General features: G+C 43.3%; 1 protein-coding gene and 1 non-coding gene across 2 annotated transcripts in view; both read right to left on the bottom strand.

Moving 5' to 3' along the window:
- Positions 1-26,287, bottom strand: part of RSBN1L (round spermatid basic protein 1 like) — a 62,567-nt gene that overhangs the window by 25,882 nt on the left and 10,398 nt on the right. The window contains exon 2 of the mRNA XM_038740912.1: positions 2,288-2,404. Within this exon, the coding sequence (XP_038596840.1) occupies positions 2,288-2,404 (117 nt within the window). The remainder of the gene's footprint in view (positions 1-2,287; positions 2,405-26,287) is intronic.
- On the bottom strand, positions 13,913-14,048 carry LOC119921195. The gene has a single exon (XR_005448500.1). It is a non-coding gene; the product is annotated as a small nucleolar RNA SNORA7 (small nucleolar RNA).

Here is a 26,287-nt window from a genome sequence, read left to right as displayed (position 1 = left end):
TTCTCTAACCTCAGCTACAGATGAATTATGGAGATACAAATTTTGACTCATTAAATTTCCCTTAAAATACTGACAAGCATCTCTTCTGATGCAGCGTGGCCTAGTAGAAAGAGCCCCAGCCTGGGAGTCAGAGGCCCTGAGTTCTGTTCCTGGGTCTGTCACTTGTCTGCTGTGCAACCTTATACAAGTCACTTCACTTCCCTGGGCCTCAGGTACCTCATCTATAAAATGGGGATTAAGATTGTAAACCCCATGTGGGATATGGACAATGTCCAACCTGATTAGGTTGTATCTACCCCAGCATTTAGTACCGAGTCTGGCACACTTGTACCTTTTTTTTTTTAAAGGCATTTATTTGAAGACCAATAATTTCTCACTGTGAATACATGTCCTTAAATCTTAGATTGTTTTTTCCCCATTAGGTTTCAACAAGTATCTGTTTCTGTTCTTGATCTTAAAGGGAATTGAGTACTTTAGCTCTTCCAAAAGGAACAAGACTAAAGGCAGAGGTGACAGTAAAACAGAAAATGACAGGTCAGCGAGCCAAGGAGCAGTAAATGCAGAAAGCCCAAGGCACATAAATATAAAATTAATTTCATATACTTATATTAAGGTCAGAAGGAACCTTTTTTTTTCAAATTTACTTTAAAGTTCACTGGTAAGTTTTTATGCCACTACTCTCACAATGTATTTTGTATTCTTCTGGTACAGTCCTAGGACAAATGGAACTAACTTCCCCTCTAGGAATTACTTTAATCTTGAAATTATTATAGAAAACTCTGGCCTGAGTTCACCAATAGACATGGAACAATAAAATTAACTCCTTGGACTGTGGCTACTTCTAGATCAATCTCTTTTGATTAGCTTGATAAGAATTAAATATTGAAAGCATTTATGGAGCATCGATATTAGTAAATCTCTAGCTTGTGCCTTATAAAAGTTCTAATGGGAGTGACTTTAAAAAAACTATAGGAAACCTGTCACAGTTGATTTCCTAATATTTATTTTGCATCAGTATTTTCTTCAGCAGACCATTACCTTTCCTACGCTGCAGCTAATCCTCTGCTCCATCCACAATGACTGGGCAGGAGAGGATTTAAAGTCCATTCCCACTACTAAAAATGTTCCTTTTTCTCCTCTTCCCAACTGCTACAGACTACTTTTTAATCTGAATATTTTGCTAACATTCCCAACTGAACCCTGCGATCACTGAATATATTAGTAGTGTTTCTTGTCTCTCTAAACATTATGAACTACTTGTATTTTAAGATAACTTTACAGATTCCACAGTACTTACATATCTAAATCAGTTTCTTTCCTAATTGTTTGTATGGCATTTGGTAAGTGCTATGTTTCAAACACTGAAACCATTCTGTTGCCATTCTCAACAGAAAACTGCAACACTGTCAAGATTCTGTTCCTGCCCATTAGTACAGAACTTTGAACAGGATTAAATAAATGCTGATACGATGATGATGAGATGAGGACTATGACGAGGGGGCTAAGATGTTCTGCAAATACATTTGGCACATTTGCAGCAGAAATGGACTTAGAATGCAGAGTTGCAGAAGTTCCTGTCTTTTGTTAATTCCCAAGAACCACATTAGCCCCGGGATGAAAAGATGGTCTAATGTGATCCTTGTGGGCCATGTGGCCTAGTGGAAAGAACATGGACATGGGAGTCAAGAGATGTGGGTTCTAATTCTAGCTCTATCACTTGCCTGCTGTGTGACCTTGAACAAATCCCTAGACTTCTCTGTGCCTCAGTTTCCCATCTGAAAAATAGGGATATATGTGGGCCAAGGATTGTCTTACCTGATTATCTTGTACCTACCCCAATGCTCAGCACCTGATTATATAAACTCAAATCATTATTAAATTAAATAGTAATTGTGGTATTTTAAAAGTGTTTATTATGTACTCTTACCATTCGCTTATTTCAGGAATTCTTGGAAAAGAATCTTTATGAATAACTTTTAGATTCTCTTGATTTGAACACATTAGATTCTAAAAAATACTTTTATTCTAATACAGTAGGTCAATCCTCTTTAAGAGGAACTAAAAACTGCAACCAGTTCCCAGAACATTTAATGGTTGTGAATTCAAAGCAAAGTTGACGGTTTTCAATTTTCATTCTTTACTTTTTTGAAGGGGAGGAGTGGCATTGCAGGGAGATAGGAGGATTTTTTTTTACTGCTTTGTAGTATTAATTGCTCTAAAAATTCAGAACACAAAGAAAATGTCAGGCTACACATTTAGAAAAGAAGGCTGTTTAATCTGCACTTACCTTTTGGCAGTATTTTGACCTCTCCATTCTCCTTCTTGCTCTCACTCATAGCTTTATGTTTCTTTTTTTCTTTTTGCTTCTCTTTGTCCCTCTCTTTAATTTTCTCTTTGATTTTATCTAACGAGAAAAAAAGGCATTTAAAAGTCAAATAAAGAAAAGGGGAGAAAATTATTTTTCTTTTAATTTCAGTTTCAGTTTTTGGTTTAATTACTCTGTTGTAGAAATTACATCAATTACGTTGGGAAACTTTTTGTATTCCAGGAGATATTGTAGCTAATTGAAACCATTTTATTTTTAGGTTGATGGAAATAATGAATTGTAGATTTTTTTCCCCCAAAGTTGAAATTTAATATTTGTTTATTTGGCTCACATAGCTAAAAATAGTTGTTCTAATAAAATGTGTGACCACAAACATAGCAGAAGCCAAGGAAAAACAAACCCATGTCACTGATAGAACAGGGTGCTGAAAAGGCATTTGCAGTATGGATTAAATCTTGACTGGTAGATTGTACAGAGGAAATAAAGAAGTATTAACTAGGTCAGGTGACTTCAAGCAATGTGCACATACAGTCCCCTCTAGATTGTAAGCTCCTTTTGGACGGGAAACGTGCCTGCCAAATCTCCTACAGTGTACCCTCCCAAGCACTTAGTACAGTGCTCTGCACACAGTAAGCACTCAATAAATACGACCAACTGATTTACCAGAATGTCAGATTCTGAATTGTATTCCCGGTCTGCCACTACCAAGAGCAAGGATCCGTAGGCAACACAGAATTGGAGATAACACCACCCAAAGCTTTTCATTGATGACAATGTTGAGGTCTTTATTTTTTTTTCTTGCTATTTAAGCCTCTAAGTGTGACCATCTCCACTTATAGACCTACACTGATCTAGTGAAATTTGGAACCAAAGGAGGGAGTGTTTTCTCCTCTTTCCCACCGCCCCATCCAAAGACCTCTAATCTCTACCCCTCCATTTATCCCAGGCCACCATTCCCCCACTTCCCTTTATTCACAAACCTATTCAATCAGTCGTTTTTATTGAGTGCTTACTGTGTGCGCAGATTATTGAACTAAACATCTGTTAGAGTACAATACAATAGGGTTGGCAGACACATTCCCTGCCCACAAGGAACTTGCAATCTAGAGGGGGGAAAATACATTAATATACATTATGGGTATGTACATGGGTGCTGAGGCCGGAGTAAATAATCAATTGTATTTATTGAATGCATACTGTGTGCAGAGCACTGTACTAAGCGCTTGGGAAGTACAAGTTGGCAACATACAGAGACGGCCCCTACCCAACAGTGGGCTCACAGTCTAGAAGGAGGAAACAGAGAACAAAACCAAACATATTAACAAAATAAAATAAATAGAATAGATATGTACAAGTAAAATAGAGTAATAATATGTACAAACATATATACATATATACAGGTGCTGTGGGGAAGGGAAGGAGGTAAGACGGGGGGATGGAGAGGGGACGAGGGGGAGGGGAAGGAGGGGGCTAAGTCTGGGAAGGCCTCCTGGAGGAGGTGAGCTCTCAGTAGGGCCTTGAAGGGAGGAAGAGAGCTAGCTTGGCGGATATGCAGAGGGAGGGCATTCCAGGCCAGGGGGATGACGTGGGCCGGGGGTCAACGGCCGGACAGGCGAGAATGAGGCACGGTGAGGAGGTTAGCGGCAGAGGAGCGGAGGGTGCGGGCTGGGCTGTAGAAGGAGAGAAGGGAGGTGAGGTAGGAGGGGGAGAGGTGATGGAGAGCCTTGAAGCCGAGGGTGAGGAGTTTCTGCCTGATGCGTAGGTTGATTGGTAGCCACTGGAGATTTTTGAGGAGGGGAGTAACATGCCCAGAGCATTTCTGGACAAAGACATTCCAGCAGCAGCGTGAAGCATGGATTGAAGTGGGGAAAGACACGAGGATGACAGATCGGAGAGGAGGCTGATATAGTAGTCCAGACGGGATAGGATGAGAGCTTGAACGAGCAGGGTAGCGGTTTGGATGGAGAGGAAAGAGCGGATCTTGGCAATGTTGCGGAGCTGAGACAGGCAGGTTTTGGTGACGGCTTGGATGTGAGGGGTGAACGAGAGAGAGGAGTTGAGGATGACACCAAGGTTGCGGGCATGTGAGACGGGAAGGATGGTAGTGCCGTCAACAGTGATGGGAAAGTCAGGGAGAGGGCAGGGTTTGGGAGAGAAGACAAGGAGTTCAGTCTTGGACATGTTGAGTTTTAGGTGGCGGGCAGACATCCAGATGGAGATGTCCTGAAGGCAGGAGGAGATGCGAGCCTGGAGGAAGGGGGAGAGAGCAGGGGCAGAAATGTAGATTTGGGTGTTATCAGCGTAGAGATGATAGTTGAAGCCGTGAGAGTGAATGAGGTCACAAATCCACGGGAAAGGGTGATGCAGAAGGGAGAAGGAGAATAGGAAATGAAGGCTTAGTCAGGGAAAACCTCTTGAACGAAATGCTGTGGGGAGAGTAGAGGTCTGTCAAATACGAAGAGGGAGGGAGTATCAAGTCAGAGGCAGGATGTGGGTGAGGAGCCGGCGGCAAGAAAGATGACAGATAATCCACACCTTCGTTACTGCCCTCTCCTCCAAACTCAATTCCCTCACCCCCTGCCTCTCTGTCAATCTCACACCCTGAATCATCTCCACAGTATGTGTCCTCCACTTATGCTGTAGACATCTGCTGGTGAATATCTGGGCAATGAGCCAACTTCAGCCACTTCAAATGCACCTTTGCTTCTTTCAATTCTGTCCCTTTCAGCTCGGCCCCTTTTCTTCTACCCCCTTGAGTCCCAACACTGCTGCCACCTTATTGGAGATCTTTAACTCCGGCAATAATTATGGTATATGTTAAGTGCTGACCATACGCCAAGCCTTGTATTAAGTGCTAGGGTGGGTAACGACATACGCAGATCAAAAAGAGTCCCTGTCCCACTAAGGGCTCACAGTGTGGACAGGACCACTCCTCTTTTGCCTCTATGAAATTGCCAGCTATTTTAACAAAAATCAAAACCATGTTCTCCCCTCAATTTGCCAACTCTTTCCTTCCTTCACAGTCGCTCTCTCACTTCCTCTGCTGTCTCGAGAGACCTACTCCATGCTTTCAAAATCTACCTCCTTTAACTTGTACTTCTGGTCGACAACAGGGATAAAGCCGGTGCCTGGGAGTCAGGGGACCTGGGTTCTAATCCCAGCTCCGCCCCCTGACTGCTGTGTGACCTTGGACAAGCCGTTAACTTCTCAGCGCCTCAGCTTCTTCAACTGCAAAATGGAGATTCAATACCCCTTCTCCCTTCTACTTAGACTGCGAGCCCAGTGAGGGATAAGGACGGGATCAAACTTGATCAGCGTGTAACTACTTCAACAACTAGTGCGTAAGCGCTTACCAAATACCATCATTATTGTATTATTGCTATTATTCCCGCCTCACCTTCTAAAAACACTCTTCTACTCTTCATCCCTTCATGAAAACGCTCGTCGACAGCTCGCTCTCTGATAGTTTTCAGCTATGCCTTCTAACATGCTAATGTCTTTCCTAACTTTAGAAAAGCTGGACCCCAAGGCAGCTTCTAGCTATTGCACTCCTCCCATTCCTGTCTAAACTCCTCCAATGGGTTGTTATGCACCTTTTGAAATCCAAATAGTTAATGCACCCTTCTCACCTCTCCACCTACCACTCCCCTCCGCCCCCTCCAAAACCAAACTCCCTTCCAAATCCTCTCTCCCGCCTAATTTTCCCATCAGAGTTGACACCACCACCATCTTCCCCATCGCTGAGGATCAAAACCGTGGCATTATCCTTCACTCCGCCCTTTCTCTCTCTCTTAACCCCCTATATTCAGTCTATCACCAGATGCTGTCACTATTTCCTCCCTAACATTCCCCAGATTCACCCCTTCCTCCCCAATCTAACAGCCTCTATGCTAGTCAAGACCTCTGTCGTCCCTTCGTCACACTTGCCTACTGCAGCAGCCTCCTATCCCTCCTCTCTCCAATTCATAATTCACTCTGCTGTCTGTATCTTTCTGCACACATCTCCTCAGCCCTCAAAAACCTCCAATGGTTATTCTTTCTTCTCCGCACCAAGCAGAAACTCCTGATCACTGCTACTTGCTATTTATCCACTCTTTTCCTACTCCATCCCAGCTCATACTCTTCATTCTTCTTAAGCAAACTTGCTGTGCCTTGCTCCCATCTCTTTTCCTATTCCATCCCAGCTCCTACTCTTCATTCTTCTTAAGCAAACTTGCTGTGCCTTGCTCCCATCTCTCCCAACATCAACCTCCTGTTCCCACCCTCTTCCTTCCCTGGAACTCTCTCTCCTCTCAAATCTGACAAGACCTCGGCTCTCCCCACCTTCAAAGCCTTTCTGAAATCAAAACCCCTCCTTGAGGAGGCCTATCCTGATTGATTTCCAATATAACCTGCTTTTATCACCAACTACTACCATTGTTCAGCACTTAATAATGATAATGGTATTTTTTAAGCGCTATGTGCCAGGCACTGTACTAAGCACTGGGGTGGATACAAGCAAATTGGGTTGGACACAGTCCGTGTTCCACATGGGCTCACAGTCTTCATCCCCATTGTACGGATGAGGGACCTGAGGCCCAGAGAAATGGAGTGACTTGCCCAAGGTCACACAGCAGACAAGTGATGGAGCCGGGATTAGAAACCATGACCTTCTGACTCCAAGGCCCAAGCTCTATCTACTAGGCCATTCTGCTTGTAAGCAGGCTGATGGCAAGGATTGTTACACTAGTATAGTGGTGAGTATCCCCGCCTGTCACGCGGGAGAGCGGGGTTCGATTCCCCAACAGGGAGACACAAAAGATTTCCCCTTACTTCCTCTCCTCCTCCCCATCCACCCCCCCCGCCCTACCTCCATCCCCTCCCCACAGCACCTGTATATATGTTTGTACAGATTTATTACTCTATTTATTTTACTTGTACATATTTACTATTCTATTTATTTTATTAATGATGTGCATCTAGCTTTACTTCTATTTATTCTGATGACTTGACACCTGTTCACATGTTTTGTTTTGTTGTCTGCCTCCCCCTTCTAGACTGTGAGCCCGTTGTTGGGTAGGGACCATCTCTATATGTTGCCAACTTATACTTCCCAAACGCTTGCACAGTGCTCTGCACACAGCAATTGTTCAATAAATATGATTGAATGAATGAATAATTCTTATACATTGCTCTGCAACACAGTACGTGCTGAGTAAATGTGACCGATTGGTTGATTTCGGTGTGTTGGACTCCCCCTACTTTGTGAACCATCAAAACCGTTTAAAGTGGGCTCGGAATGCATTTTTATGTAAGACAAAAAAAAGCGTATACTCCCAAACAGATGAAAACCATAGTTTCAAGTTTCTCACAATAAGAACCCAGGTCATTATTCACAGATCAGGCATGATTGACTCCTTTTGACAATGTGGGCTGAGAGCCTTCTAAACGAACAACTCAGTGGTTCATCTCACAATGGTGGCAGTCATTTTTATCCAGCACAGATCAGACTGTTGCTGATACTGAACAAGTGACCCTATGAACCATGATGTTCATGACCATTCTTCCCATGCAAATTTAATGTTCTCAGAGAGCAGTAGTAGGATGCAATGTGATTCAATGCCATTAATATGCATGACACTGCCAGGAAAAACAAATACAACAGCACTGCCTTCTAGGTGGCTTTCCTCCTCATAAACTGTCAAAATTATTACAGAGTGCTGACTTTAAACAATTCCCAAATACTAATTGGAACACGGCGCTTTTCAAGGATGGACCCGTCTATATAACATTTCCCGCCTTTTTCGTCTGGCAAAACCCGATATATCGCATGATCAACTTTATTTACAAAGCCTACACAAGTAGCTGGTTTACAGTATATTTCTACTTGGCTTTATGAAATATTTACATGGTTTTAAATATTTAAATTGTACATTACAATTTACTTATTCATATTAATGTCTGTCTTCCCCTCTAGACTGTAAGCTCAATATTTTGCTTATTATATAATGGCATTTATTAAGCGCTTACTATGTGCAAAGCACTTATGTTGTATTGTACTCTCCCAAGCGCTTAATACAGTGCTCTGCACATAGTAAGCATTCAATAAATTCCACTGACAGATTGATTGATTTTATGCCCACCATTTTATGGTGCAGCTTCAATAAAACTTGCCACAAGATACGGACAGGAGAAGAACTAAGGGGACAAGGTGCAAGTTGTTCCAGGGTTTTAACCATTCAACAAGCAGGCGTCTAGACTCCAGCACCACCTCCATTTCATTTTCTCAAGGCCCATCGTTCTATGCCCTGCACACATGGGTGAGGATGAGATTCTCCTATCAAGAACGATGAATGACCCTTGGTCCTGATGATGACACTATAAATTGGGGGATTTATTGAGTGCTTACTAGGTGCAAAGCACTTTACTAAGCCCTGGGGTAAAAACAAGGTCAGGTCAGACACAGTCTCTGTCCCACATGGTGTTCACAGTCTAAGTCCTTTTGGCAGATGAGGAAACTGGCAAGTGGCAAAGCCAGGATTAGAACCCAGGACCTCTGGCTGCCAGGCCCCTGCTCTTTCCACTAGGCCATGCTGTTTGATTCCTGAGACTTCGGAATCAAGATCCTGCGTGGAGGAATTGATTCTAGTGACAGAAGCTTGTGCAATGTCTCTGGCACTCTCTTCTCCCTGTTATTCATGGTCCCAAAAGGGGACTGCGGAGGTAGTAGTAATGAATGAGCTTGCAGGGAAGGATACAGCACATGACGAAGTGCACCCAAAGGCTTATGGCAGGACTTATTTCCAGCCCAAATGACCACAGCAGAATGCCAGTGCTTGCCTGAAACAACAGGAAGTGACTGACTTGGTAGCCACTGTGCTCTTTGCTGGCTGAAATAGCCAGCTCTTTATCAGGAATCCTGCTGGCCCTGTCCACCCCATGGAATGCCCTGGATGCTCCTTCGTCACTGATGGCACAGCCCCAAAGGAAAGAACTGAAATAGAATCCAGGCTTCCCGATTCCCAGACCACCGCTCTTCCCGCTGTTCCACAGCAGGGCTAGCCTCTAGCCTGCATAAAATAGGACCCGCTAACAAGGAACAGAATTGAGTCTGTGGCTTTTTCGAGATCTACCTATTCCATTCCTCAGGAGCTCCCAGTTGTACATGGAGTACACCTGGGTGCGGATGATGATATTTGCTAAGCACTTACTGCATGCTCCTTACTAAGCACGGGGTAGATAAAAGATAATCTGGCCAGACACAGTACCTGTCCCGCACAGGGCTCACAGTCTAAGGGGAGGGGAACAAGGATTGAATCCCCATTTCTCAGATGTAGAAACTGAGGCCCAGTGAAGCACCTTGACCAAGGTCAAGCAGCAGGCCAGTAGCAGAGCCAGGACTGGGACCCAGGTGCTTTACCTTCCAGGCCTGTGCACTTTCCCTTAGGCTCTGCTGTTTCCCAGGAGTGGCACCAGCACCGTACCGGCCAGTGCTTCTCCTCTCCCTCAACTGTCTCTATTCCCCTGCGGTGCTACCTGGAATCCCCTTCCCTTGTAAAGACTCCAGGCTCACCCTGCTATAGAAGAAAGGGCTGTTGGAGAGGGAGGACTGAGCGAGGGGGATCTCCTGGAAGGCAATGGCGGCACCTGCACTAGGGGTCAATGCCCCAAGGACCTGCCTCCACCTGGTCCCCCCTGGCCTCAGGTTGAGCTTGTACAGCCTTTCAAGTTGAGTTGTAGCGCTCAATCAAGCAGGAGCGTTTATTGAGCACCTACTGAGTGCAGAGTACTAAGCACTTGGAAAAGTAGTGGTAATAATAACAATATTACTAATTATAGTATTTGCTAAGCACTTAGCCAAGCACTGAGAAAGATACGCGGATGCATGCTTGGAATGTGCAATTAAGTACCAGTTGATGCAAGCTCTGTAATCCATATTCCTTGTGCACTACAAGTCTCAACAACTTGAGAAACCTTTTCCCCCAATTCTCACACTTGCCAATTTGTTGTGGCCAACAGCAACACGTGTTGCATGCATATTATTTATAGGCACTGACTAGAATATATTGCCCAGAAGCCACTGAGGCTGTAAATTGGCCCTACGCACAGGGCCTTGCTTATGACAGACCAGGCCTGGGGCTTCCCTGTCTTGAAGGGCCTCCACGTGAGCTCCGGTGCAGATGATGTCACACGTGCCATTTACATGTGCCACCCACAGTGTGGTCTGATTGCACCATTAAGCTTCACTCTGCCTCTCCAAACTGTAACTCCTTCCTCTTCGAGTTCCTCAGATCACAACTCTCGGTTTCAAAACCCTTCTGGGAGGGGGTGAAAAAAATATACAAAAAGCCCACACTCACACACCTCCTCCATGGCTCCAGAAGTGGCACTGCAAGTAGCAATGCAGGGGAGGGGTGGGCTGCTCTCCAGACTGCAGCTGGAGGCAGTGGCACTCCTAGCCATGGCAGAGGGCTGGGAGAAGCCAGTGGAAGGGGCAGAAGTGAAGGCACAGGCAGTATGGACCATGGCGGCAAGGAAAAGTTGGCAACACTGGCAGATGCAATGACAGCAAAATAGGGATTGGAAACAGCGGTGGCATTAGGTTGTGGGAAGTGAAGGTGGCACTGGAACTGCTTTGAAACTGCCTCCTTTAACCGTAATGGGCCACTGCAGGGAGGAAAGGGGTGGGCTTCTGAATCCCAGTAATTCCCCTTGAACCAGTGGCCCAGGGCTTCAGCCCCCTTGAGCCCCTGTGTTAAGTTGCCCCTATGAGCCCAGGCAGAAAAAAGTTGAGGTGGGCAAAGTGACCCTGGAATTTTGGTTGGAGGAAGTTACTGAGGACCTTAAAAATGCATTTTAATTACAATATAAAAGCTAAATTCCTAAAGACTCCAAAGGAATGAAGGTACCACACCCATGAAGATCTGAGGATTTGGAAAGGAAAGGGATGATGTGGTCAGGTAGAAGTAATTTTTAGGCGGGGAGAGCAGAAAGGAGAGTTTGAACGTAGAGAAGACCCGACTGGAAAAGGCCAAGATAAGGCAAAAGGAGAATGGAGTGGAAGAGACAGAAAATTAATGTGGTCACAAAAGAAAAGAAAAAGAGGTCAGGCGACAATAAGTGGGAGAGAATTAAGGCTGGACAACTAGATCTCTCTTGGAAATTTAATTCAAATTAAAAAGGAAACCAAGGCTTAAAGATAGAGTCATTAAGGGAGATCTAGTCATCAGAGATGGAGGGAAACTATCATAATGAAAAGGTCAGTATAGGCCTGGGATAGAAATACTGCAGGACTCAAAAGAGATTCAAAAATCTCCTGAGATGTGTCTATACCCAGGTGTCAGTACAACCGGCAAAGGGTTAAGCTAAGTTTGGCACACTGTTTTTCCATCGTCACCTCCCAGAGTAATGGCACTTTTTACGTTCTTACATGTGAAATTAAGGATTTACCCCAAATAAGAGAGTGAACTTAGATTAAATGTGAACTGGGAAATACTTTTTCATTCTCCCCTTGTTAATTCTCTAAATAGGACCAATAATTCCTAGACAGGATAGTGTAGGCACTGCTTTTATTTGTGGCAAATACTTTGATATATTCAATCACACCCAAATTTCTTATATCTCCCAATTCCACTTTTTGTTTATGATTTTCTTCACAGCCTATTATATATTCATTCAATCGTATTTGTAGAGTGATTACTGCGGGCAAAGCACTGAACTAAGTACTTGGAAGAGTACAATACAACAATAGACACATTTCCTGCCCACAACGAGCTCACATGGAATCAAATTTCAAAATTCAAACTTCTTCCTTCAGTAATCCTAATTAAAAATCTAAGATCATGAAATTACACATTTGCGAGTGCCTAAAACACTTTTCAAGAGCTGCAGCTGTCTCCACTTAGCCTAGCTCTACTGAGGAATTAAAAGCATGAATTCACCAACATGTGTGTGAATATTATATATACCTTGTTTTTTGGGGATAGCACTTTTCTCTCATTACTTATCTCACTGTTGCCCTTGCAACAACCCTACGAGGTAGGTAGAAAAGCAGGTCTCAGTATTCCCATTAGGCAGATGAGGAAACTGAGGTACAAGAGAGGTTAAATGGCCAGCTTGGACTCGAATCCAGGTCTCCCAGCTTCCAGACTAGTGATCTTCCACTAAATCACACTGCCTCCTCTGAGAGACTGTCGACCTTCTGGCATCACCACCCCTTTCCGACTGGCTAGCAAGCATCACAACCTCTGACAGACTGCATGGAAGAATAGAAGGGAGGGAAAATGAAAGAGGTAGGAGACGGTCAAGAGAGATAGGAAGGTGCAGGGAGCAACCGGCTGCAATGGGGAACCATTTCTTCTGAAGAAACAGGGTAGTTCTGTTAGTCTTGAATGAGACTTTTATCATGGAATGTTAAAGAATAATCTGGGTGGCAATTATGCCTAAGTCAAGTCTGCACTTGAGATCACGGAGGAAGTTTTATCTCTAAGAACACATGAACGACATTCCTCGCTTTCAAAAGAACTCAAACTTCTGAATCTAAAAATACTCTCCCAATTCCTTGGATAGTCAGATTCTTTGAGCTTCCACCACATCGAATGAGAATTTAAGATGACTTTCACTGAAAATTGGAATTTAGCTCCAGGCAGTTGTTTCACTGGACCTCGTTTAATTTTGATTTTAAAAACATTCCATTGTTTCTGTTCTTTGTTTTGTCCCAAGTATCAAGTCTAGGGAACTAAGGGATACTGCAGAATGAGAAACTGCATCATGTACACTATCACTACCTAAACCACCTCTTGAGCATAGAGGAGAAACAGAATAGTCTACTCTTTTCAGAAATCTGTTAAACTATAAAGGACCAGAGGTGTCATATTCACTCTGAGTTATTTTTGTGGGTCAAAGTCTATCCCTATTTTCCTGCATCCCTTTCGTAGAAACTAGAAAAACAGCATGGTCTAGTACATAGAGCATGGGCCTGGGACTCAGAAGGACTTGACTTCTAATCCTGCCTTTTGCCACCTGTCTGCTGTAAGACCCTGGGCAAGTCACTTCACTGTACCTCAGTTACCTCATCTGCAAAACAGAGATTAAGACTATGAGCCCCATGTGGGACAGGGACTGTGTCCAACCTGACAACCTTGTATCTACCCCACACTCAATACAGTGCCTAGCATGGAGTAAGCGCTTAACAAATACCATTTTTAAAAAAGTGCTCTCCAAACCCAGGTTTACACTCTATCCTTTATTTTGAATCTCCCCAAGTTTTGGAATGAAGCAAGACTAAGAGGAGGGGAGGGGAATGAGAATGTGAAAGGACAAGGCTATTGACTTAATCCCTCTCCCAAAGACACCTCCCTAAAACTGGACTGACCCACTCACAGATGCAGTACTGATCCTGGTTTTGTCTTTTGCTGTCGAGTCGTCTCCGACCCTAGAAACACCATGGACACATCTCTCCCAGAACGCCCAACCTCCATCTGCAATCATTCCGGTAGTGTGTCCACACAGTTTTCTTGGTAAAAATACAAAAGTGGTTTACCAATGCCTCCATCCGTGCAGTAAACCTGAGTCTCTCCCATGCCGTTGCACGGGACAGGAGTTTGAACTTGCAGCAGATTGCCTTCCACTCACTAGCCACTGCCCAAGCTAGGAATGGAATGGGTAGGTCTCTGCTTGACTCTCCCTCCCGTAACCGAGACAGAGAGTACTGGAAACGCTCCAGGTGCGACCCTGAGAGGGGTACTGATCCTGGTATAATCCTAGATACATGTTCCTCAAAAACGTACCCATACCACGAATAACTGAATCATGGGGTAAATTTTCTCAGACTTAGATGCAATTAGGCTTTACTCCACAAGCAGCCTAACATGATAGGCTAAGCCCTAGAGATAAGTGCAAATCCCTCTTCATCCTCCCTGAGCCTGTGTCTAGTGGCTTTCCTGCCACCCCCATAAGCCCAAATTTATTTACTGAGCACTTACTGTGTGCGGAGCACCTCAGTGCACGGGAGAGGACAGCACAGAGTTGACAATCACATTCCTTACCCACAACGAGCTTTCAGTATAGAGGGGGAGACAGCCATTGGTATAAATCAATAGTTTATGAAATACGCAAGTGCTGTGAGGCTGAAGGTGGAGTTTGTACATATTTATTACTCTATTTTATTTTACTTGTACATATCTATTCTATTTATTTTATTTTGTTAATATGTTTGGTTTTGTTCTCTGTCTCCCCCTTCTAGATTGTGAGCCCACTGTTGGGTAGGGGCTGTCTCTATATGTTGCCAACCTGTACTTCCCAAGCGCTTAGTACAGTGCTCTGCACACAATAAGCACTCAATAAATACGACTGATTGATTGATTGATTGATTGGAGTGACTTTCAAGTGCCCAAAGGGTACGGGCCTATACTCAGGACTGCACAACAGCCTACTGTAGAGTACTGTTATGACACCTCAGTAAATAAACCACTGGACAACTGCAAACTGAGACTTGGCTTCTTAATTTTCCAAAGCAGCACTTCGTGTCTCAGACCCTGATCCTACCTTCCCCTCTGACTCCCCTCTTCCTAAAAGGAATATAGTAGCTTGTTGGGAAGACTCTATTGTATGTGCAAAAAAGAAAGGAGAGGATAGGAGGAGGGGAGGATCAGGTGTAGCTAGGCAAAAAAAAAAAAAGTACCAACGGGTTTAGAGGAATAGCTTTCCATCCAAGAGTCCTGTTTCAATTGTACAGGAAGTCTTGAAAATAGTTGCCATTGCATGAAGTAATATTTATCCTAGGAAAGAGTTTTTGGAAAGGCATTACAGAGGTTCCAATCTAAGTCAACAAAGGTCCAGATACAGGAGGTTGTGCTATCCTTATTCAGGTAAGATTGAGTTGTCAATTTAAAAATAGTTTACAAAAGGGGAACAGAATTGGACTAAGAACAATTTGAATACTAAAAAGGCCTGGGGCCAATTACAAGTACTTTTAAAAAAAAATTACTAAGCACGAGAAGCATATTAAGTTAATTACAATAATTTATTTTCAATTCCTTAGTATCCAACAGGATCATTAATATGGGTTTCATCTTGTCCAACATTAAAGGCAGGAAAGTGTTATTCCTGAGGGTCCAGATAGGAGCAAAACTTGATGTGACTGGGAAGATAGAAAAATTTTGTAAATCAAGCAGGTGCTTTTGTTTTTTTTGGAAGAGGAATACAGTCACAGACTCTTCTTTACAATGCAATTACAAAGTGCAAAAAAGATGAGGGAAATTAACGAATTTTAATAACAATGACGACAGCTGCTAGGATTCTAAATCGACAGCTCTACCTAAATTCCTCACAAGGCTGAGTCATCCTGCAGGTGCCCAGTTAGATAGCAGTGCCAGGCCAAACTTAAGAAATTAACTCCTCTACCTGCCAATGAAGAGTGAAGAAAATCAAGGTCAATAGGCCACCTGGCCCCCTTAATCATAAATGGTAGACAAAAAAGATTTGAGAACACAGATAAACAGAACCAGAGGGCATTTGAGAGTTTTTAATTTTATCAACACTGGCTGAGCCCTGGTCACTGGGCACCTCATTGGTCAGTATCAAATTCCAGGGAAAACTAATAAATTGTGGCCCAAGGTAAGCCAAAAGTCAGGAATTCCCCCAAAGGACCGCTTCCAGAACTGTGGCACCAGGAGAGCTCTGGACACGTATTTCAGAGGAGGTTCCAGGTAACTAATCAATAGTATGGAAGTGCCTCCATCCGAACTGCAACCACATTAATCTAAGCACTTCGCCCAAACCACCTTAATTACTGCACTAGCCTCCTTGTTGATTTTCCGTGCCTCCTGTCTCTTCCCCACTCCAGTCAATACTTCACTCTGCTGCCTGGATCATTTTTCTACAAAAACATTCAGGCCACATTACCCTGCTCTTCAGGAACCTCCGGTGGTTGCGCATCCACCTCCGCACCATAGATAAATTCCTTCCCATCGGCTTTAAAGCACTCAATCACCTTGCCCCCTCCTACCTCACCGTGCTACTCTCCCACTACAACCCAGCCCAAACACTTCACTCCTCTAATGCCAACCTATTTGTTGTACTTAGATCTCTTCTACCTCACTGCCTACCTCTCTCCCAAATCCTGCCTCTGGCCTGGAACTCCCTCCCTTTTCATATCTGACAGACGATTACTCTCCCCACCATCAAAGTCTTATCGAAGGGACATCTCCTCCAAGAGGTCTTCCCTAAGTCCTCATTTCCTCTTTTCCCACTCCCTTTTGTGTCACTCCGACTTGCTTCCTTTATTCACTATCCACCCTGCCCCAGCCCCACATGTACATACCTGTCTGCTGCATAACCTTGGGCAAGTCAATTGGCTTCTCTGTGCCTCAGTTACCTCATCTGGAGAATGGAGATTGAGAGTGTGAGCCCCACAGGGACACTAACTATCCCCTCCTTCAAAACCTTATTGAGAGCTCATCTCCTCCAAGAGGCCTTCCCTGACTAAGCCCTCCTTTCCTCTTCTCCCGCTCCCTTGCTCCCTTTGTTCATCCCCAGTCCCAGACCCACAGCACGTACAGACCTATCTGTAATATATTTATGTATATTAATGTCTGTCTCCCTGGCTCTACACTGTAAGCTCGTATTGGGTAGGAAATGTGTCTGTTTATTGTGGTACTGTACTCTCCCAAGCACTTAGTACAGTGCTCTGCACATAGTAAGCGCTCAGTAAGTGCTATTGAATGAATCTGTAATTTATTTATTTATATTAATGTCTGTGTCTCCCTCTAGACAGTAAGCTCATTACGGGCAGGGAAGGTATCTGTTATATTTTGGGGTTGTACTCTCCCAAGCCCTTAGTACAGTGCCCTGCACACATTAAGAACTCAGTAAACATGACAAATTTAATGATTACCCATTACATGCAAGGTTTCAAGCACTTGGGAGAGCACGACCCTCAAGGAATATAGAATCTAGCAGGCAAACCAATACAACTGAGAAGAAAAGTCGGAGCCCCCATTCCCCCGTTCTCCCTCCACCAAAGCAGGGTGAAGATGAAGTTGCCTGAAGTCCAACCTTCAATCGATCAATGGCATTTATTGAGCTCTTAAGTATGTGCAGAGCACGGTACTAACCGCTTGGGAGAGTACAATACAACAGAATTAGCAGACACATTCCCTGCCCATAACCAGAGTACCAGGAAGACATCCCAGAGATGCTGTTCCTCCACAACCCTGAGGACCACCCTGCCCACTCCTGTGCCTCACAGTGAGGACGGGGCTTGCGGCCTGCTTTCTACACCTTTCGAACGTTGGGGCCGGGGTGCTTATTGCTGTCATTGTGGGACTCTGACCTGCCTTGCCTGGGTAATGAGGAGAACTCAACTGCTCCCTTAGCCATTATGTTTGTTACTCCTCTGGCATTTATCCTTATCCACATCTTTTTATGCAGTATACCTGTTTTTATTGTTTCACCTGCCCTTATGGAATTTGTCCTTATCCTCCTTGGTGCTGTGGCCCACGCCCTTCTCCTAGAAGCTCCATCTCACCTTCGTTTTCCCTCACACCTTCCTCTCACTCTACCACTACCACTCCTTCTCAGTCTCTTTGGCTGGCTCTTCCTCTGTCTCCCATCCCCTAAATCTAAGAGCCTTTCACAGGCTCATTTCTGGCCTCACTTCTGGTCTTAATCTACACTCATCCATTCCCACTGCCTCATCTACCACCAGCTCCAGCCTCCAGGATTGTTACATCAGCCTCCCCAACAGCCCATCCTCCTTCCCATCTCTCCCCTCTCCTCAAAAGCCTTCTGACGACTACCTATTCCTCTCCACATCAGGCAGAAACTCTTAATGACTGGCATTAAGGCACCCCGCCATGTGTCTCTCTCATTTACACTTGCTTCTCTCCCACCCCAGCTCACGCACTTCATTCCTTTGGAGCCAATCTGCTCTCTGGACTTGACTCTTGTCTCTCTTGCCTCTTGCTCACACACTCCATTCTGGAACTCTCTTGACATTGTGCAGATCGCTTCTCCCTCCACTTTCAAAGGCCTTCAGAAATCACATCTCTAAGAGGCCTTCCTTGACCGATCGCTCAAATCCCCCACCCAACTGCCACTTCAGCACTCAGTGTCAAACACCTGAAGACCCGCAGCCCACTTGGGCAAGTCACTGAACTTCTCTGGGCCTCAGTTACCTCATCTGTAAAATGGGGATGAAAACTGAGCCCCACATGGGATGTGGACTGTGTGGAACCTGATTAGCTTGTATCTACCCCCAGAGCTTAATACAGTGCCTGGCACTTAGTAAATGCTTAACAAAAAATGTTAAAAAAACAAACTGTTGCACTATACCTTTATACTCAATGGCTTCCTCCTACCTGCAATATATCTAGTGTCTGTTTCCTTGAGGGCAAGAGTAATGAAGATCAACTACTGTACTCTCCAAAGCACTTAGTACAGTGCTCTGCACAGGGTAAGCACTCATTCTACTGACTGATTCTATTACTGTCACTATCTGCCCCAATTAATCCTAGATTTTGAGCCTCTTTAGGGTCAAGGACAGTATCTAATCCTCTCTTGTCCATGTACCCTTTCCCAGTGTCAAGTGCACAAAGAACATGCTTAATAAATACTATTACTACTTAATAAATGCTTAATACTATTACTACTAACAGTATAACTTCACCAAACCTTTAAAGGAACACAGCCTCATGATACCACGGCTTAAAACTATAATTCTGTCAAAATGCCATTTAACCCAGACAGTTCCACTATTCTCCTGATTGATCTAGCTTCTGTGAACAGTGGGGGAATCATAATGAGAGGGCCACAATATCAGAAGAGGTAGGGGTGGCTGCCATGGCTTCACCACCTGGATCTCCCCACCCTCTACTACTAGTGCCCATGGAGGGAGCACAGCAGGGGAGAGTAGTGAGTACACTTAGGGGTGCGGCATAGGCCTCTAAAGTTCCCACGGTGCTAGGGATTTGGAAGTCTGGTAAACCAGGGGAACCTTTAACACAAAGGTTGCCCTTGTCTCTGAGGCCTATTTTTAAACAAGCTTCCCACTGTAATTACAAGTACAATGCCCCCATTTGATTAAAAGTTCATCATAACATGTTAATACTACTGGCACAGGATATTATGTGACCGTGTAAATGGATCTGGCACAGACGTACCAATTTTTTCATTTTAAGTGTAAGGATGAACACAAACAGGGTGGTCTTGGCATGGGCAGGTAGGCTTCACAGAGCTAACACGTCAGAACGACTTAATTTCGGGGGTATTTCCAATCCTCTGGTTGAATCACCTTGGTCGAAACTGGAATGGGCAAGGCTGGCAACCTGGTCCCAAAACTTTAGGGGCAATGGCCCCCATGGGGTTGGCATCTACAATCTGTCAGCCACAAGACAAATCATTTACTAATTATAAATTCTCACCCTTTAGTCACCCCTCCCTTAATGCCACAGGATTTATGTGTATCTATCATTTATTTATTTATTATTGTCTGCCTCCCCTCTAAACTGTAAACTCGCCGTGGACAGGGAATGGGTCTACTAACTCCACTATACTGTACTCTCGAGTGCTTGGTACAGTGCTCTGCACACTGTAAGCACTCAATAAGATTGATTGATCATGGTAAGATTTTCTAATTCTAGTTTTCAAAATCCATCTTAGGTTTTTTGAGATTCCCTTTTTTAAAAAACTACAAATTCTACTACATGAAAGGCCACATAATATGCATCTAATGATTTGTGCAATCAATGCAAAAAAAAGCTTCTGCAGGAAGGCGTAACAAGGAAGTGTGAATGGTGCGACACTTCCTCTCTTTACTATTCTGAGAGCAGACAGGTTGTTCTTGCCGGTTGTCCTTACAACAGGAGAAACAGAAGGTTGAAAGCCCGAAGGTTGTAGGACAGATGGAGACTGAATAATCTACATGACAGCATCAAGATCTTTGAAAAACAAGACACAAAGTCAGTCTGGCAAAATGTAAGGGGCAACAACAGTAAAGTTGAAGAGAAGAACAAAAGATCTTTAAGAACTGTAGAGGATCTCTAAGAGATCGTAGAGAAGCAGTATTGGCCTGGTGGATACAGCATGGGCCTGGGGAGTCAGAAGGACCTGGGTTCTAATCCCGGCTCTGCCACTTGTCTGCTCTGTGACCCTGGGTAAGTCACTTCACTTCTGTGGGCCTCAGTTACCTCATCTATAATATGGAGATTAAGATTGTGAGCATCATGTGGGACATGGACTAGGTCCAACCTGATTAGCTCGTATCTTTCCCAGTGCTTAGTACAGTACCGGCACACAGTATGGGCTTATCAAATACCATGAAACGGTATAGAAGATCAAAGCCATTAAAAGTATACACAAAAGCAGAGAAAAAAAACCACATATCTTGGTATTTTGAAATGTTTTTAGCAATTACAACAGATTCCTGTGAGGTGGCTTACAGCTCTCTCGCTACTTCTCTTCTTATCCATTTTTCTGTAATATTTCTAGTCAGTTTGGGCCTTATTTTGTTCATGTTTTCTTCCCATTTGTTGAGAAAAGCTCATTTTTGGGATGGAAAATAAAATTAATTCTACTGAAGTGATTATATGAGGGTAAAGGTATTAGTGAAATGGCACAAATTAGGCACTTCATTGCTCTTAAGTTAAATATTGCTCTAAGTGATCCACTAGTAGGTACCTTTCTTAGTATTACCTTCCAAATGAAGACTTTAACTGCTAGTTCCAAAATTCCTCCTGTACTGCAGTAACTTCCAATAAAATCAAACCTATGCATTCAACATTTTTTCAAGGTGAATGGAGAATAATTTCATATCACTAATAATATTTTCACAAGGCACATTCGCAGAATCGAATATACTAAAACTCGACTAGAAAAATTATGTTTTGAAAGCACACTACTACTCAAATCAGGCACAGAGTCGAAAAAATTGATCAGTTGCTTGCAGTGAGTGGAATGATACTGGTGGCAAAAATGAATAGGGAGCAGGGTGGGGGTGAAAGGGCCCCTTGATCCATTATAACTTTTTTGCAAGAATGGCAAAAATGTATCTATCGCCAGGCAACATCCAAGGTCTCTGGCACCCCTCACCTGAAAAGATGAGAGTTTAATTTGCATGTTGTTGTCGATATACATGTCAAGAAAAGGGGGTTGGATTACTTTTCTAAAAGCTACTTACTATAAATTGGATAAGGGTGCCTGGGTTTTTCCAATCCATTCCAGTGGAGTAACATCAGTCACAGATCTCAAAAAATTACAGCATTCGAGACACCGGAGACTACAAGGGGGCCGGAGAATCCTTGGATCCTATTGCCTCCCCGGGATGAATTGTAGGGAACCCCAATCACGGCCCAATTCAGAGTCAGAAACAGGATGCAAGCATTCCTTAGCTCCCCTGTAGTCTTGCCTCCTAAAAAAACCCAAAACCACGTCAATGTTTTCACAAAAGATGGCCAACTAGACCGTAAACTCCTTGAAGCCAGGGATGGGGCCTACCTATTCCTTTGTATTATACTCTTCCAAACTGCTTAGTACAGTGCTTTGCACACAGTAAATGCTCAATAAATCCCAGCTGAACAAGTACCACAGATTGATATTGTTGGCCTCCTTAAATCAGCCTATATCTGAATACAAAAATGTACACCTGGTTCAAGTTTTCAGTACACACACCCCTTGGAAAAAAACAGCATTCTGATTGGTGGGTCATATCTTCTATTTTCACCCCCAGATTATCTCATTTTCCCAAACACAACAATGCAGAATGCTAAAAAAAAAAAAAAAAAAAGTTAATAGTTTAAATGGCTTTGAATCCCATACTCAAAAGTGAGCCCATCCATTTTTAACCAGTTTACAGTAATTCCTTCTCTACTACTTTGGGTCCGTATCTGCATAGAAAAATGTTCACCTAAACAAAGAACTCATGCTCACTCTGTAGCTACCAGGGAAAGTGTTGTATGACACTTTTTCCTTCGTTGTGAAGATGGGAGGGTGTTTTTAAGTATGCGTGTTACTTTGTTCAAATACACTGTTAGGGTAAACACATCCATCCTAAAACAGTGATTTAGAACAGTATTTCCCAAGTAGCTTATTCAGTAGTTTAACAAGATTCCTTTATATTTCTATGTTCACTTCAACTCAGTCTTTTGGCAACTGTGGGGCAACACAAAAGGGAAAATGTGCCCTTAAATTATGTAATTTATTTTAATGTCTGTCTCCTCCAGTTGTCTGTAAACTCCTTGTGGGCGGGAATTACATCTACTAACTCTATCGTACTGTAATCTCTCACATGCTTAGTACAGTGCCTTGCACACAGTAAGTGCTCAATTAATACCACTGGTTAATTGAGATAGGAAACAGTTGTTTTGGAAGCTACACCTTGTGAGTTTGGGAATTTGTCTATTTTGCTTAACCACCAGCAACTCAAGTTTTCTATAAATTATCACCCTCACTGATGGAACTAAAATCAATCAATGGATTATTGAGTATTTGCTTTGTGCAGAGCACTGTACTAAGCACTTGGGACAGAACAATACAACAGACCTAGTAGACACGATCCCTGTCTACAAGGAGCTTACAGTTTTCACAGGGAGGACAGACAAAGTGGATTAGGGATAGGGGAAATACTGCTATTTACTTGCAGGTGTTTGATGAGAGGTTGATTAGAGAAGCAGCATGGCTCAGTGGAAAGAGCATGGACTTTGGAGTCAGAGGTCATGGGTTCAAATCCCAGCTCTGCCAGTTGTCAGCTGTGTGACTTTGGGCAAGGCACTTAACTTCTCTGTGCCTCAGTTACCTCATCTGTAAAATGAGGATTAAGGCTGTGAGCCACAACCTGATCACTCTGTAACCTCCCCAGTGCTTAGAACAGTGCTTTGCACATAGTAAGCACTTAATAAATGCCATCATTATTATTTATTTGTTATGCTCTTTGGAAGCTTCCAAGAGCTAGAATGAAGTTTAAAAGAATGGGTTCTCACATGAGATCATGAAAACATTTCTCCAAGGCTAAGAATACTTCATCATTCTATCGTATTTATTAGTGCTTACTGAGTGCAGAACACTTATTTTTGTAACCCCACTGTGTTCCAAAAAAGAAGTAGTGTGCCCTTTTTTAACATGGAAAAACAGGTTGGACTCATATGCTGGCAGTTGAGGTCACTTAACTTACTCCTTCCTCCGTGGCTCCTTTTCCTCACCCCTAAGTGCTTAAGAGAGTACCCTCAGTGCCATAATAACTGCAATCTATGCTTTAACTAGAATGCTGTTAGGGAATAACAGAGCTCTCTTCCAACAACTTGAGCTTCTTTGGGCTAAGGGTGCTGCATAATGAGAAGAAAACACTTGGGAGTGTGCACATGTGCATATATGCACATGGTGTTGAAACAGTAGAGTGTTCACTACAAGAGTTCCTTAAGGAGAGGTTTTCCAAGAATGTAACTCCCAGTGAAAGAAGAATTGGGTGCATTTTAAAAGAACAAAAAAATAAGTCCATGTTTTCTTTTGCCTACATCCTTCCCCTTCTATGTGGATTCCTTTCTGATCCCTCACCCTTTTCACCTGCTAACTAATCCACTTATTATGAGTTTTAATTTAAATAAAGATAAAGGTGAAGGGTGAGAACCCCTCCTCCACTCCCCACCCCTCAAAAAACAACCAACTTGTATATTACAAAGGAGTAAAATGTAAAAAAGTAGAATGACCAATTTGGTGACTTACAGCGGCAGGTAAAGGGGAGATTAATTGTTTTTCCCATCTGAAGCTTCAGATTTTAGGGTTATCTTAAATCCAGGATAACCTTGGTTTTGGAACAATCAAGCACTGAATTATAGTGGGTGAAAAGGCATTTTGGTAAATCTACTTCACATTTACACTATTAATAATAATAATAATGGTATTTGTTAAATGCTTACTATGTGCCAAGCAACATTGACATATTACACCACTGATCTTTCACCTAAAGTTTGAATGAATTGGGGCCTTGCAAATGAGTAACTCCCACTCCCTCCAACCCCCACCCCCGCACACCCACCAAAATAAACTCCCAACGTATTTATAAACTCAACATGTCCAGAACAAAGAAGATTTAAAAAAATTAACAGCATTCTTTTAATATCACCGGCACAAGGTTACTCATTCTGGGCAAGGTCTGTTTGAATCACTGAACAAACATTTATCGAAGTCTAAAAAGGTACTGGTACTTGAGAATTGCCCAACACTAAGATTAATGCACTTACAACCACTCCTCTGCTTGCACTCAATATAGTCACACTATCTAGTCAAACTGAAGCAGGCCATATGTGCGTACAGCAGCACACATTTTGTTGTGTGCATGTAATCCCGGTTCTGCCTCCTGTCTGCTGTGGGACCTTGGGCAAGCTACTTAACTTCTCTGTGTCTCCCAGTTACTTCATCTGTAAAATTAAGGCTGTGAGGCCCGTGTAGAACAGAACCGTGTCCATCCTCATTGTCGTGTATCTACCCCACCGCTTAGTACAAGGCCTGGCACATGGTAAGCGCTTATAACAAATACCAGTGGAAACAAACATGTCGTTTCTCTTGTAGGCTGAAGCCAGTAATAGCTGCAAGCACACAGGTTCTATGCGTCCATCACAGTACAACCCACATTTCACTCTTCCCCTCTCCTAGTTTATCTTCCCCTCCCCACCTGCCCGACTCCACCCCCAGTTTGGAAGTGGCTTCAAATGGATACACATGGGGAGATTTAAAGGTTGCGGTGATTCACAACTCTAGTCCAATATATAGTTGCTCTTTATGAGCACTTGGTACAGTGCTCTGCACAGAGTAAGTGCTCAACACATATTACTGACTCATTGCCAAAGCATTTCCCCATCATTTCTCCCTTCCTACAGCCACACTTATAAATTACTTCATAATCCTAACAGGTCATTTTTTTGTCTGGCATTCTGAGACAGGTCCCAATTCTGTTAACTGCATACTTAACATTATGAAAACTACAATCCACCTTGTATTTATGTGTCACCTATATGGCATATAAATAGGGGATATAATATATGGCATCCAAGGAACTTCCTCCTCCACCATATGTCATAATACCATTCTCCCTACCTTAAAAGCCTTATTAGCATCACATCTCCTCCAAGAGGCCTCCCCCAATTAAGCCCTCTTTTCCCCTGCTCCTTCTCCCTTCCACGTTGTCTATGCACTTGGATCTGTGACCTTTGAGCATTTGATATCTGCTCCACCTTCAACCCCACTGACGTATCTTTAAATTATATACCATAAATTATGTACGGTAATGTCTGTCTCCCCCTCTAGACTGTACACTCTTTGTGGTCAGGGAACCTATCTGCCAATTCTGTTGTACTCTCCCAAGCACTCTTAGTACAGTGCTCTGCCCACAGTAAGCAGTCGATAAATACCACGGATGATGATGCTGACTTAAGCCCACTGAATCTTCTGATACTCTCCACATGAAAGAAAAAACTGTTATTCTCATTTTGCAGATGAGGAAACTGAGCAACACAGACCTGTGCCTTTCCCCAAAGTCAAAATCAGTGACAGACCTGGATCAGATCTAAGGACAATGGCCTTCTAGCAGAGTGTTCCACATATTAAGCCAGTGATTTCCTCTCTGCCGCCCATAAAACCCTGGAATTCTTTCCAAAAGATAGAAAGAGATATTTTAAGTTAAGCATCTGGAATTTCTGCACTACTTATAGCACTATTTCATGAAATGGTCTCCAATATTTCATGTAAACGCAAACGGCATAGCCATTTTATAGATAAGCTGCTTTCTAATACCTTAGTGAGTCACGCTACAGTGCCAGAGAGGGAACGTGACCTGACGGTGCTGCCGCTTCCCTGAAACACTGGAACCTATTTACCGCCTGCTCCACATGACTTCCCACTTTTGCCCCTGCCTATTTCAGCCATTTGCTCCTTATCAGAAAAGGTTGCTTTTAGATTTGCGATGCTCACAATTTCAAAGGATCTGACCAAATA

The sequence above is a fragment of the Tachyglossus aculeatus genome, assembly GCF_015852505.1.
Source record: "Tachyglossus aculeatus isolate mTacAcu1 chromosome 12 unlocalized genomic scaffold, mTacAcu1.pri SUPER_6_unloc_1, whole genome shotgun sequence".
Taxonomy (NCBI): domain Eukaryota; kingdom Metazoa; phylum Chordata; class Mammalia; order Monotremata; family Tachyglossidae; genus Tachyglossus; species Tachyglossus aculeatus.
Note: the sequence above shows the minus strand (reverse complement) of the source record. Positions and strands in the feature narration are given on the sequence as shown.